The 15,527-nt window shown below is 42.5% G+C and overlaps 1 protein-coding gene across 1 annotated transcript; it reads left to right on the forward strand.

Moving 5' to 3' along the window:
• The first annotated feature begins 314 nt into the window (after nucleotides 1-314).
• On the forward strand, nucleotides 315-3,378 carry LOC119705715 (cytochrome b-c1 complex subunit Rieske, mitochondrial). Its single transcript, XM_038148460.1, has 2 exons — nucleotides 315-573; nucleotides 2,595-3,378. The coding sequence occupies exons 1-2, from the start codon at nucleotides 363-365 to the stop codon at nucleotides 3,203-3,205; spliced, it is 822 nt and encodes a 273-aa protein (XP_038004388.1). The 5' UTR covers nucleotides 315-362; the 3' UTR covers nucleotides 3,206-3,378.
• The last annotated feature ends 12,149 nt before the right edge of the window (nucleotides 3,379-15,527 follow it).

The following is a 15,527-nucleotide window of genomic DNA, read 5'->3' on the forward strand; positions in this document are numbered from 1 at the left end:
ACAAACCTCCAAGTGTCCCGCTCTGATTTCCCCTCGGGGACCGCGAGACAGGCCTGCAGCACACGGCCTGCCCTTCCCCAGGGGGAACAGCCCGAGGGAGAGCCGCAGCACGGGGAGCAGGAGCGGAAGGCAAGGGGCGAAAGGTGGAAAGGCGGAGGAGATAGGATAAGAGAAAGGGCCGCGGCGAGGCAGAGCAGCCGCAGCCCCGCAGCCCCTCACGGCGCGCGCTCCCCTCAGGCCACCCCGCTCCGCGCCTGCGTCACCCCCGCGCGCCGGCGCGTGACGTCACCGCCGCGCGGGCCCGCGGCGCCGTGACGCGTGTGGCGCGCGCCGGCCGGGAAGGTCGCCGCCGGGACGCCGCCATGCTGTCCGTGGCCGCCCGCGCCGGGCCCTTCGCGCCCTTCGTGTCCGCCGCCGCACACGCCGTGCCCGGCCCGCTCCGCCCGCTCGCCCCGGCCGCCGCGCACCGGGAGCGCAAGGTGCCGCTGGACCTGAAGCGGCCTCTGCTCTGCCGGGAGTCCCTGAGCGGCCGCGCCGCCCGCGGGGGTCTCGTCGCCAGCGCCAGCCTGAACGGTGCGGGCCGGGGAGCGGCGGGGCGGGCCGGGGAGCGGCACCGGGGCTGCCACGGCCGCGGGAGCAGCGAGGGCCCTGCCGGCCTCCCGGGCACCGCCCGGCCCGGCGGGGAGAGCCGGGTCCGGCCCGGCGGGCGGAGGAGCAGAGCCGGGAAGGAGGAGAGCAGGCGGGCGGGCTGCGGGGCTCGGGCCCCTTGGGGGTTTTAAGTGCCTGGTTCTGTTGTCACGGCTGTAATTGGCACGCGTTTACAGTAGAGAGCTTGTTCAAGGGCACCTGAATGCCAGCTTCCTTTGAACGGCTCCCAGAATGGGGCAGGCCGGAGGGACCGCAGCGTGTCCTCTCTCTGCCCGAGCAGGGCCAGCCCGCAGCACAGGATTGTGACCAGGCGGGTCTGGCTATTCCGCTGAGGGACACAGCTCCGGTGATTTTTATTTTACCGCTGAATTCTGTCATTGGGGAAGGTTTTTAACTGCGGGCCCGAGAACAGAGAGTGCAGCGAGAGCACAGCGTGTGTTTTACCCGGGTCGGGAAGGCACCAGCCAGGGGTGACCGAGGTGTTCTTCAGAGCCCGACCTCTGGCCCAGGGCTGTGCTGGGGCTGCGGCTCCCCAGAGCTGTGCCCAGCTCTGCCGCTGGCACCGACGGAGCTGCTGCTTCAGCTGCTGCTCAGTGCACACGTTGAGTTCTGGGAGGGCACGGCCGTGCTGAAGATGCTCGGTAGCAGTTAGAGCTCTGTACTTCACCTGACCCTCAGCTGTAAAGGGCTTGTTCAGGTGAAAATGCTACAAATCTGGCACTGACATAGCTGACATTTAGCTGTGCTCTACATTTCAATTAACATCAAGCATGCTTTTCAGTGAGTCTAGCAAATTTTTTAGAAGTTAGTCATATTACATGTTACTAAATGCTTTTAAGTCTTATACCGAAATAACTTGGTATGGAGCATTATCTCAGAATTTCGATATTCAGTTTAATTTCTTTGCAGTTAAAAACCTATAGCAGTTACCTTCTCAATGCTGAGTTACTTGTAAATAAATGTAGTTGTTATCCTCATTGTACTGCATATAAATCCCTGAGAACTTAAGTACTTTGAGACATCTGTTAACTTTGTGCCAACTGCTAGAAAATATGACTAAATAATACTCCTCAAGTAACAGGTTGTACTTTGGCAAGTAATGTGTTCTGTCCTTGCCATGTTCTTTTCTTTGGCTTATAGATTTTCAGTGGAGGAAGCAGATTTCTTTTGCTGGAGAAACTCATGGGAGGCCTTTTAGTTATCCTTCATATCCTGTTACTTGAGCACACAGGTTCAATGGGGGAATGCCACTTGAAATTGGATAGTTGTTAGCTTTATCCCTAAATCTTTTAAAATCTAAATCTTTTAAAATCCCTAAATTTTTTAAAAAGTGAGTTTGGGGACTAAAGGTTTGAAATTGTTTTCTGTGGCTTTTAGCTAAGACAATTTAATATTAAAGGAGATGCCTGATATTTTTAATTTTAAAAAATGCTTAACCACATTAAATGCTTAATATTATTACAGGCGTAGAAGTTAATTCAGACAAAAAATAACACAAAAGTGTTACACTGCAGCTATGCAAACTTCACTACATCAGATTTCTTCTTAGCAGCTCTTTACAAGGAAACATTTGAATGGAAAACAGGTCTGTCTTTTCTGAACTAGTCATGTTATCCTACTGGAGTTTTTTCTTGAAATTTACTGAAAAAGCAGTTCCCTTTTTTTCCCCAGAAGCCCAGAACTTCTCACAGATTTTCTGCACCCTGATCAGGTTTTTTTTTTTCAAATAGGGAAACCGGTTTCATAGATCAGCTGTTGGTGTACCAAAAATTCCCTCTGAAAACCATTTTCATACAACATAAAATGCTTAATTAATAGAGTCCTACCGAGACTCTGGTATAACTTTTACCTGTTACTCCAAAAATGCCGCTAAAAAGTATCATTTCAGCTGCATGACAGAGTGTTTTACCTGCGAGCGGTGTCACGTGCTGTCCTTTCCCCTGCAGCCCCTGCCGGCGTGCGCTGTGTCCACAACGACGTCGCGGTCCCCGACTTCTCGGCCTACCGCCGCCAGGATGTGCAGGATGCCAGCGCCTCTTCCCAGGGCAGCAGCGACTCCAGGAAGGGCTTCTCCTACCTGATGACTGCAGCGACAGGCGTAGCAACTGCCTATGTTGCCAAGAATGTTGTCACCCAGTTCATTTCCAGCCTGAGTGCCTCTGCCGATGTGCTGGCCTTGTCAAAGATTGAGATCAAGCTGTCTGACATTCCAGAAGGCAAGAACATGGCTTTCAAGTGGAGAGGGAAGCCCCTTTTTGTGCGTCACAGAACCCAGGCAGAGATTAGTCAGGAGGCTGGAGTTGATGTGTCTCAGCTGAGGGATCCGCAGCACGACCTAGACAGAGTGAAGAAGCCCGAGTGGGTGATCCTGGTGGGGGTGTGCACTCACCTGGGCTGTGTCCCCATCGCCAACGCCGGGGATTTTGGCGGGTACTACTGCCCCTGCCACGGCTCCCACTACGACGCCTCTGGCAGGATCAGGAAAGGCCCTGCTCCCTTAAACCTCGAGGTCCCGACTTACCAGTTCATTGGGGATGACACGGTGGTGGTTGGCTGAGAGATGAGGTGCCTGCTCACTTCCATGTTCCTGGGGATGTACACCAGAAGGGTTAACTGAGGCATACTGTAAAACCACAAATTAGCTATCTAGATTCTCAACCAGAACTATGCTTGAATACTGTGTTCAATTTCAATAAAAACTTGGAGTGAGCACTTGTTCCTGACTTACAATAAAGTGTATTTCTTTGTGTACACGTTTCTAGTGTGTCCAGCCAAGGAGATGCTACAGCAGACCCAGAACACAGAGCCCTCCTGAAGGGCTGCTGATTCAAGGCATTGAGCTGCAAAGCCACAAACAGATGTTTTAGCCAGCACTGGTCCTGCCAATACAGCACAAAGCTGTTGTTTCACTGCATGCAGAACAGGAGGAGAAACAAGGTTTGCTGTTTCTAGAACAAAGCAAAAAGACACCAATTATCCCATACTTGGTGTTTTCTTCCCATTCTTTACCACTGGTCTAAAAGTACTCCTGTCCTGCCCTGCACTGATGTGCTCCCTCAGTTGCAGAATAGAAAGTAAAATCCTCAGAAACTACACTAGTAAAAAGCCCAGATTGCTACAGCTAAACAGTATTAACCAAAGACTACAATGTGGTCTGACATAATACTGTTCTGTCTGACACCACTTTCACAATAGAGCTGTCATTCATTTCAGGGAATCTCACAATCTATGCAAGTAGCAGTCAGTAAAAATTGAAAAGCATTGTGTGCAGCCTGTTTGGTGAACAACTCACATCCTTTGTGCATGCAGATATTAATTCTAAAGTATATTTTTCTTTGAGCCATATGAAAGAAAAGACAAGATTGCTTTCTCCCTCTCTTCAGATGGATCCAGGCAGCACAAAGCTCCTGCAGCTGAAGCAAAGGGACAAGTAAAGAAAGGTTCAGGCAGGTGAAGGTAAGGGCCAATCCTGCATAAAGACCCAGATTCTTGGATCCCAAAAAGCCCACCCAGAGGAGCCCTTCTTGACTGCCAAGGAGCCAGGGGTGGGTGGGTGGTTACAATGGACATTTGGAGCTGTAGGGCAACATTCCATTAACTCCCAGTTCTGCCTCTGACTCGGAGGCCTCCCCAGAGATGGCCAGAGTCTGGCAGCTTCTAGAGGGGGCCATGGCTCGAGAAACAAAGGCAATATCTAAGAAAAGTCAACCAGCAGCTCTGTTTAATATCACCCAGCCTTAGGGGTTTGTGTTTTAAATGGAGATTTTTTTTTTATTTTCCATGTATCTAGCAACTTAGAAAAACAGCAGTAAGTGAGAAGTCAGGCAAAACTGATAAACTGTGGGTGAATGTCATCAAGAGAAATGTGGGTTTGGAGCCACTTCCATCTCCAGCCCCTGCTAATACCTTGAGGTGCTGCTCTGTCCAGGGCTGGTAGCAGTGGCACAGCCAGGAGCGGTTTGCTCATTCCCACATCCACTGCCATCATTTGTTGGTAGTGTTTGCAATGAGAGGAGGAAAAGGGGACCCCGAGCACTTCAGCAAGGCTCACTGTGTTCAGAAAATTTGTGTAGGAATTGTAAAAGGACAGAAGTTGTGACACATAACATGGTCCCTTAGGTAAACTGCTGTATTAGTATTGTATTTTCAAAATTAATGATGCTTTAATTTATTAAAGCCTTCATTTATATTTTGTGCCTATTAAAATACATAATGCTGTAATCCTATTTGTAAGCAGCTAGAATACTAGAAAGTGGTAATAGCCTCCATGGATTTATCAGGAACAAATCAAGTCGATGCAATCACATTTGTTGCTATAGTAGGATAGCAGGCCTTGGAAACAGGGGATATTAGCAGTAGCTACCACAGTTTTAAATAAGATTTTCACACCATCTCACCATCTCACAAAACCTTCTCATGTCTGTTAAGGAGCCTGGTATAAATTGGACTATTGTAGAGACCTGCTGTTCCCAAAGCAGTGCTGATGGATGAACTACCAGCAATTCCCTGTTGGAGCAGCAAGGCCTGCTGTGAGGAGCTCAGTGAGAACCTGTGAGTCCAGCACTGCCCACTGTTTGTTAATCAGCTGGCAGAGAATGAGCTCTGTAAAGCTGGATGTGGTGGGGGACTGGGTACAGCTGGGAACTTTGGTGCAAAAAGGATTAGAATTAAAAATAACCTGGACAAGTAATGCCCTACGAAGCCAGCATGTGCTGTGATAGAAACTAATAGCCAGGGAGCAGGTCTACAGAAGAGGATTTGGGATACCCATGAAAACAAGAATGGATGGTTTAGAACATTGTCAATAGATCAAATGTTAAAATAACTTTGAAGAATAGAATCTGTAGGGATAAATTATAATGTTAAATTATAATGGAATTCTTGATACAGGAATAAGGGAAGCTGAGCAACTGGACAAATTAATGGAGAAAATAAATTACTGATTACAGAACGTTCCTCTTGTCAGAAAGTTGCAAGAGAAAAAAATTGAGGGAAATATCACTGAATGCATGCATTATGCTGAATTATTTTTCAAAAAAGTGTCAGTTCATAGCCTCAGTCAGAGGTAGGTCACTGACCTATTTGGGCTTTTTTCTGACTCGTTAGAGTCATCCTTGTATTGTTTAACATGCTGCAGCACTGAGAGAAACAACACATTATAACTTGGTTTGCTCAAAGAGACACAGAACTGTGACATTTATTGTCCTAGCCCTACTGGCAACCCCTTTGTGTCACAGCTGTGATAGATTTTCTTCATTAACTATTTAGCATTATAACATTTTAATAACCTCAGGACATAAATTATGACATTGCCTTGTCCTAGCAATGCATAATCAAAATGTAATGTACCACATGGTTTACTAAATGCACTTTTCTCCCCTATGACATTAGAAATTTAAAATGAGCAAATCTGGAATTAAAGCACAATTGAAATGCATATGTTTGTTGGTTTTACCCAACTTCTACAGGGGCTTGGCACACAAGACAGGAGGAATGTCTTTTCTGCCTATAAGTAACAGAATTAGCAGGAGAAGAAAACTTCCACCTCTTAACAACATAACAGACTACTGATGGCTCATGTCTTTTGTCAGTCAAAAGAATTGGCAGCTGTACAACGACTTCATCTTCTCCCACACCAAGCAGAAGTTACACTCATAGAGGCAGAGGTGGATCAGAAGGTAAACAGTACAAATGAAAGGGTCTTCCTTCTGCACTTAGCACAAGTCAGATGAGTTACCTTTAGTATAAATTTTACAATATTATATTACTGTATTAGTACAATATTATAAATTCTACAGTAAAAATCACCTTTAGCAGAAGCTCTACAGTAAAAATCACCAACATGCAGGTTCTGTGCATAGCTTTCTGCAAGCAGTCTAATGGTGGTGTTGGACTGAGCTGGTTCACTCCCACCACGTAACACAGTAGGAGAAACCCAAATACTCCTCAGAGTCATCATATAATCCACAAGTAATTGCAAGACACAGAATCAGAATCAGCAAGGTTGGAAAAGACCTCTAAGATAATGCCAGCCTCTAGCTCCCATCACAAAGAAAAAGTGCCAGCTTCTTGAAAAACTCTATTGGTTCACACAGCCCTAGGATGACTGAAAGAGTTTCTGAGCAATGCATCATTTCCTAGCAGGTCCAGGAAACTTGATATGTATGGGGATTTAATGGTTAAAAGGAGTACTTGAAAGCATAATATAAACTGCTTGAATATATACCATGAGAAGGTAGATTCGGCATGCCCAGAAATTTGCCTTCCTTGCCTACCTTTGTAGAAGCTAAAGAAATAGCAAGGAGCAGCTAAGAGGAAAGTTTTATTTCACAGGTTAACAGCAGCAGGGCTTTTTGTCACTCTGTGTGGGGACCAGGACACTCTGTGATTACAGCACCATTTAGGCCACATAGCTATCTGAAAACAAACCAACCCAAAATTGAAAGTTTCCGTCTGGTATGCAACAAGTGTGACAGAGCATTTCAGGTGTCAGCCTGACCTGTCCCCTGGAGGATGTTGCCTCTACACAACAGCCTATCAGTTGTGCCAGGCTCCAGCTGGGCTTCCCCACTATTTTCAGGTCCAACTGAACTGCAATTTTGAATTAAGCAGTAAAATATCAGGGGCTGCAGTGGCTTTTCCAGCAGTTTGCCTGGTGTTGTAGATACCCCAAAGGTTCAAAGTACTCTGAGATACTGTGCAAGCTCGAATTTAACACACACAAGATGTGGCTGAGATTTCCCACTGAAGTACCTGAGTGGCATGAAACTTCTGACCTAGCAGGGATTCTTTCTCTATAACATCAATTTTGACTGTCTGATTAAAGACTGCATATATAGGTCAATATGTTTTTCTTTTCACGCTTGGATTTAAATGCTTTTCACACTTTGATATGCTTGGATTTAAATGGCTTTACTTGGACTATACCATTTCCACAAGCAGAAGCCACTATTTATTCTTGTTTTCAGTTCTTTTAATATCTCTGCTTCAGATTACAGTACAAAATAGAAAGATCTCTTTCCTAACCACTGTACTTGATGTAGACTAGGAAGATAAATAACTGCTTTAAAACATTTGTGTTGTTTCCAACTAAACAAAGCATTGGCATTTTCTCCCAAGGCATATCTGACATTGTGTATCTGATAGAGAAATTCTTGCATTATGGTAACAGAAAATAAAAAACTTACCTGTATGTTTATATATGTTTATTGTACATGCAAGTAAGTATATGTCAGGCTGTTCAAAATTTATCATTTAATATTTACAAGGGTATTTTCTATATCTGCTTTTGGAAGGTTGGAATTCATCCAATAATTTTTGGGCCTAGTCACAGTGACACTCAGAAGAATTGTTTGTGATCATTTTTTCTGTCCTTGTCTTGTGCCAATCATTTTTCAGAAACATTTGTTTTTGAGGACAGCTTTGTATTTTGACAGATAATGTGTCCTTACTTTGAATTCATAGCATTAGATATGAGCCATTCTTACAAGCAGTCTATAAATCATCAACTTTTCCACCCTGAATTTCTTGCCATCTCTAGGCTGTTTCACTGAGGTCAGTAAAGGTTGGCATTTCCACCACTATTTGTCTTCCAATTTTTTTCTCCTCTCTGCCTTTTCCTTCATTTCATTTCCCAGGCAAACACACTTCCACTTATGCCAGCAGGCATCACATCCATCAGTTTCTCTCAGACAGGAGGGGCTCCACAGGCTCTGCACTGTGAGCAGTCACACTGAGCCCTTCATGTCAGCTGCGCTCACAACCCCAGGGAAATACCCAGGGATGGAGCACTTGGGTGGGTAAAGAAAAACCTGGAAGATCTGCAATAAAATCAGGGAGTCATGTCTAGCTTGTGGTTATGGATTAGGCAGCCCTGATGTCCAGAGCCCATCAGCCTAGAAATAGCGTTTGTCTTAATTAATCCAGCATTTTTTTTCTACAAAGGAAGCATAAATATCTTCAAAGATATCTCAAGTCAGCATGAAATGAAGCTGCTGCAAGTGAAGCACAGCACACAGGAGGAGGCAAAACATCCTACAGGTGCAATGGTAGACTAAATATGCCTCATTTAAATACTAAACTGAACAGTGCTGTGAAGCTTCAATCTTTAGAGGCAAAATAAATGCCCCATGAACAGTAATGAATTACAATTTCCCAATTTCCAAAGCCCCACTGAGCACAGAATGGTCAGAGGCACAGTCTCTACCTTTGGGCAGAGAAGATTCAGCAACCTATGAAAAATCTCTTGGATCTGTGACTGCATTCTTCCCATCATGTTCATGATGTTTAAGTCATTTTCCCTTCCATTTACCTTCCACAAAGCTCAGAGGCAGCAGAAATTGCCTCATTCTGTGATTTTAGCTGTCTTTCATTCATCAGTAGTCTTATCAGCAGTATGTTTCTCCCAGGTGAGATATAATCTATTAACATTTTTGGCAGCTTCTTGTGTGTTGCTTTTTCACTGTTTCTACCCAAGTGGGCTTTAATGGAATGCTTTTAAGCTAAAATGTTTTTGTTTGGACAATACAAAACCAGTTTTCTTCACTTTCTTTTGTAATTAGCTTTATCAGTACCAGAGGAAAAAAAAAAAGCCAAACACTGTACATATTTGGTCTCTATCTTATATTCTTTGGACTTAGTTGCAAAGCAATTCTTGTTTCTGTGCATCTTTTGGAAATATCTACATTTATCTTTGCTTTCTATTTAGACATAAATTACGACAATTAAATAATACTGAAGTCCCTGATGAAAGTTATCTTTAGCAACTCATTTAATTCTCATCTAAGGATCTCAAAGTGCTATTCCCATTATCTCCTAAGCTGCCTCCCAGTTGCACTGCAGTGTGTATTCTGAATGACACACTGCTTTGAAGTCTAAATGATACAAGCAAGTCTTGGCTTAGGGATGTTTTTGACAACTAATTGTAGTTTTTGATAAAACTCTTCCAACTCTGCGAGAACATACGGCTCAGTGTTTTCATTATTCTTCTTTCATATTTTATTTAGAGCGATATAAGCTCATCACTCACTCATCTCCAATCTCTGACTCCCCAGTAATGCCCTTCAGAGTAACCACAGAAACTTCATGTGCAGGGTAATTTACTTCTGTTTGAGTAATGTCCTAATCTTTGATATATCCAGCTCATTCCACCAAGTAGTTATACTTGTACACATCCTTCAGATGGCTTCAAGTCAGCTTCTCTTCCAGCTGTGGAAGGCAATTCAGGTATGACACAGCTTCTGTCAGGACACAGCTCAAAGTCCTGTCCTTTCCCCCATGGCCATTTTTAACCCCAGCAGAAGGACACTGATGGCAAGGAATGGCAATCCTTGAAATACAATTCCTGGCAGACAGCATGGGTAACTTTAAAACAATTAAGGTTATGTAAGGGCACATCTGTACAGGTTCTATAAACTCTGCAGATTCCTGACAGACTTGCACCAACACATTTGATTGGTGACTGACCTGAATTTAAATTATTTTAAACTCCTGTTTTATGAAGTACAAATCAGAAGAGAACATTACAGCAAGACAAGTAATTGACAGAAATCTAAAGACATCTGTTAGAAGCAGACTATACCTTCTGCCAGCACAGTATTTAACACCAGCTCCTTTCTCAGCTTGTAAATTGTAAATGGATGAGTCTTCCCTCACAGAGAAGGAGAGTAAGTGGCTGGGAAGATGCTGGGGAAGCATTTTAAAACTCTGTGACTGCACAGGAACCTAACACTGCTCAAAACACTGATCTTTTAAAGACATTTGAGGGAGCAGAGGAGAATGTTCTGGTATCAGGATGAAGAACGTTCAGCAGTAGCACCCAGCTTCCTTAAGCCTTCCCAATGCATCGTTTAGATCTCCCAAATCAACAATAAATAAAAGGACAAAGAAGGGATAAAAAGCGTGCAGAAAAATTACCAAATTACAAAAAAAGAAAAAAAAAAAAGGCAGAAACAAAGGAAATGTGGATTCCACATGCTACCATTGCTTCATAGTGTGGGGAAGGCATAAAAATACAAGTGCAACAGAAGTTTCATAGAGTAAAGGTCCATTTGTGGATTTTGAACTTGAAGCTTCCTTCTCTGGTTCAAGAGAAGCCCAGAGCAGAAGAGTGCTGGAAATTTGCACTGGAAATCCAGATGAAAGACAGCTCTAGTCTTGCCTGTTTCTTTTTCCAACAGTATTTGTTACTGGTTGATGCTGTAGACAGGGTGGGCCAGTCATGACCCCGCACAGCTCTCTCAAGGAGCTCAGTGGCACTGGAAATTGTCTTTCACAGTGCCAACAATCTGCCTTTCATTTTGCAATATCTACGGTTAAGCATCAGATGGCTGCAGATTTATTTAGGACTCTTTGGGTAAAGTACCCTTTATACAGTGGGTGGCAGTTACCAGTAATGCTGCTGTTATTATTATTACTGTAGAAAAGCTTTCAGTGGAAAAATGTTTATGGAGGCAAGGTTTATGCAGACTGATTTCACATGCACCTCCTACACTAAAGATACTCCACTGAACAGAAGCCACAATAATTCCATGATATGCTGCATCCAGAGGTTTGAATAGCCACTGTAATGTCTCCCTTAGAGCCAAGCCAGTTCCAGAGCAAAGAGACATTCCATCTTCCAAATGAGACAGGAGAAGGCCAGCGAGAACATCCCTCATGAGCAAAAACATTTAAAACTTACACATAGACTTTTAAAACTGGCATATATTTTAGGTTATTGGTACTTGGATATGCAGTAATGAACGCTGTGGTCAATAAATATCTTTGGGCAAGGTAAGGATGATCCTGGATGTACTCAACAGCTAAGGAGGAAGAGCAGCATAGGAACCTGTTTGGGTTTGCATCAATTCATTTCTGCTGTGCTCTCTGGCAAGAAAATAATGCTCTCATTTACTTAAAAACATTTGTTGCTAATGTTACATGCCATTTCATTACAGAATTTACTAAGTAGGGTCAATGGTTTATAGATGTTGCTTACAGAAATGATTAAATAAACTTTGGACCAATCCTGCAGTGCAGCACCAACCTCCAAATCAAGGGGAAAAAAGACTTCAGCAGGTAATTCAGATTTGTAGGCACCCATCCTTTGTTTTGCACAAAAAAACCTATTTTTTTTTAAACTATTCATTATTTAATCAAGCCTATTTACCTTAGAATGATTATCTACTTATTTCAATCTTGTTAATGCAGTTGTAATTCTTCAAGCATTTACAGAAATAAATCAAAAACCAGGTAAGCTATCTGTTTTTTGTAAATAATATATTACATTTTCTTCAAACAAAATAATTAATTCTGAACAGTAACACTATGTAATTTTAAAAAATCCCAATAAAGCATTCTCTAGTTATAATTCCAAAGCTTATATTGTTTTTGAAACTTGTGTTGGCTATTTGATAGATAATAAAAGCAAATTACTGTATGTTTTCATAACAGTTGTCAAATAACACCATAATGCCCAACTGATGACTAATCACAATGTATAATTCCCCATAAAAGCTAATTGACAATTGATTTTCTTAAATACTGAAAGAATTCATCATGATGAACACTGCTACAATAAAATCCCAAGGAATTAGGAATAGATTTATCTCTATTTGAGCATTTCTGCAAACATTAGACCTACTGAAGAGAATAAATAACAAAGGTAGGTTGGAAACACAACATCATCCTCGTTCACAGACAGAATATGAATTATGAGGATGCAGCTAAGGGGATCAGTACTTTTTTGTAGGTGCACCATGGTTTATGTGCATGGTTGGTGCATTTGCTCTCAAGCCCTGCCAACACACTCAGCTCTGGGATCATCACCACCTCAGTGCTTGCAAACATGTGACAGAGATTGGGAAAAATATAAAGATATAAAAAGAAGGTAGCAATAATATGGAACACAAGAAGGTGAACCCAACAGTAGCTGTGAGGGTGATTTTTAAAGGAGGTTGATGTGAGGACAAGCAGGTGAATTTCAGGATGGAGAGGAGCCACCAAGCGAGGCCACAGTTCTGGCTAAGACCCCCCTCCCCCCGAAAATTGGATCACTGGAACAATATTTTTTTCCATACCATATTAAATACAAAACAGGAAAGCCAGCAAATGTGATTATTATGTATCAGCTTGCCTAAGGATCTTTAGGCAGTAATTAAAATAAAAAGACATTTCCCTGCAGTTCTGCAATGTCGTGGGGATGGGCAATTTGTGTCCTTCACCAAACTTTGGTGGGGTTTTAATGGGAAACTTTAGGTTGTCACAGTGGGATCAGTCAGAACGGACAAGTGGCACAGAGTGGAACAAAATAAAAGGTGAAAGGCTATTGCTGTACGAGCATGTGACAATTTAAATTTGTTGTGCACTCTCAAGAGCACTCTGCCCAGTCCAGAGGAGCTGTGCCGAAGGGCATGAGCATACCAGACTGGCTTTTAAGCTGCTTAAGCTTCTTTCCTGTGCTTTAATACTAGAGATGCCAGGCTCATTTGGACAGTCCCTCTTCTATCCAAAATATTCAGATTTTCCCTAGTGTTTAAGTAAAAACTTTTTGCTTTACACTTTTTACATCATGCAGTGCATTCCCAGCTACTGCAACAACTTTTCTACAGTACAACATTTTTTGCATTTATTTGATTAAAAGTTTAACTAAATGAGAAAGGATGTTTTTTACATAACTGATTAGAAAATAAAAAGGCAAACAGTACTGAAATTCTTCCCTGTGAGGGCAGTGGAACAGGGTGCCCAGAGAATCTGTGCCTGTCCCAGCCCTGGAAGTGTCCAAGGCCAGGCTGGATGGGGCTTGGAGCAGCCTGGGATAGTGGAAGGTGTCCCTGCTCAGGGAAGGGGTTGGAGCTGGACAATCTTTAAGGTCCCTTCCAACCCAAACCATTCTATCCCTGTGTGACTCTATGATTGACATGATCAGCTGAGTCACATGAACTGGAGCAGTTTTGAGATGTGTTGCAGTTCAATAAAACTATATAACATTAGAGAGGAAACTCTGGCAACAATCTCTACCTAATTAATCCATTTGCTTTTTGCATGGTTTTACCACATGCAAACAACTAAACTACAGTTTTAAAATGTCATCTGTTTTCCTTATATGCAGAAATCAATTTAAATAGAGCACAGAACTAACCAAGCTGCTCGGGGCCTAGAAGCCACTTTCTACATTGTGATGTGCAAGCACATCATTCAATAAATTATGCACATGAAGCAAACCAAAGAAAGCCTTAGCCAAAACAACAGTAACAAAAACAACCCCCACCTAACATAAACCATACTGGTAAAATTAACTAAAGTATTCAATTATTGAATGAAACCATTTGCAGTGGGCAATGTTGAGATAATAGGCTGAAATGTAACAGAAAGCACACCATTGCCTGCTCCAAAGCTCATCTGAAAAGAATGCTAAACTGTCAATAACAAACAAATCATAATCCATTTATTGTCCAATATTCCATAACAAACTTAGAATGGCCAGATCCTCTGGGAAAAGATACAGAGCTGGGTATAACACACTAACTATAAACCCATAATCCTGTTTACTGTTTTCCATAAAACAAGAGTATAAAGCATTTGCTGAATTGGAAAGCCACACATCTCTGAGCTTTGTGTAAGTGGGTAACAACAGCCAGACTTCCTGACTTCCTCTCCCTGAACAGGAACTGCCTTCAGTACGAGAGTACTAAATAATCCATGCTAGTTTGCCCTTCATTGCATGGACTTGTGCATCTGCCACCTCAGCTGAGGCAAATGATCCCTGGTTTAAATCTCTTTCATGGCAAATACTGGGAAAGGCTTAAAAATAACACAAAACCAAAGCCCAGCACAATATAGGACTTACTTCTGGATGTCACTGACAAGAAACAGGAGTGAGAGGAGCAATTCCTTAGGTTCAGTTAAAAGGAAGCCAAACTCTGAAAACTATTTCCAGCCATGCAGAACAATATTATCTATTTAGTACCACTAGTCCTCATGTTTCAAATTAATTCATTTACCAAACTTAATTGGGAGAGCAGTCCTTTCCATTAATTGGGAAAAAAAAAATAAAAATCAGTAAACAGCTTGCTGGGTTGCTTTCCTGCAATCCCCTTATTGGAATCAATGTACTGATCTTGCTGGAAATTCAGTGTGATTATCCATGGACAAAACAGCTCCTGGATTTACATTAGGTGGTGTGCCAGCTGTAATTTGTGTGTTTGTGTCCACACAGGTAGTGAAGTCGGTTCTTTAATGTAAACATTGCCCATGTTACTCTCGTGCTGAGGGGTGAATGTGTGTGCAAATAGGATTTCTGTTAGAGGAAATGGTTGCACAGGATGATTTGTACCTTCTTGAAAAGAACCCGACCTGCTCCCTCACATGAATGCCACACGTGAGGTCACACTGCTGCTTCCACACTGCATTGTGCTTTCACTGTTCCCTGGAGGGTTTTTTTTCTGGCTATAATTAGAGTTAATCACATTTCAAAGTACCAAGATAATTATCTCCATGTCAAATTAGCTCTTTTCAAATTAAAGACTGTCTCTGCTTAATTTTTCCCATTTTGAAAGAAAAGCAGTGATCCCCAGATCTTTTATGCCATTTCTTTATGAACATGAGGTTACGATAAGCTACTTTCTGAACCACTGCTTGAATGCAATTTATTTTACATAGCTTTGCATAATAAAATAGCATTTTAGATAACTTATTCAAAGGGCAGATAGTAGTTCTCTGAGGATTTCATTAAATCACTTTTTTCATGTTAAATTAATGTGCCAAGTTAATTTTGGAATAAACAAACCAAGATATTTAATTGCTTTGTGATAAATATGTACTCCTTGCCTAGAATTTTATCATGTAGTTTTAAATTTTTAAACTCCATATATTTGTGTGCATCTCAAAAGCCTTAAATT

The sequence above is a fragment of the Motacilla alba genome, chromosome 11, assembly GCF_015832195.1.
Source record: "Motacilla alba alba isolate MOTALB_02 chromosome 11, Motacilla_alba_V1.0_pri, whole genome shotgun sequence".
Taxonomy (NCBI): domain Eukaryota; kingdom Metazoa; phylum Chordata; class Aves; order Passeriformes; family Motacillidae; genus Motacilla; species Motacilla alba.

Bases quoted from the DNA above. Each gene is read 5' to 3' on its own strand.
- LOC119705715 (XM_038148460.1), top strand. From the start codon at position 363: ATGCTGTCCGTGGCCGCCCGCGCCGGGCCCTTCGCGCCCTTCGTGTCC. The intron at 574-2,594 runs GTGCGGGCCGGG...TTTCCCCTGCAG, and splicing joins CGCCAGCGCCAGCCTGAACG to CCCCTGCCGGCGTGCGCTGT.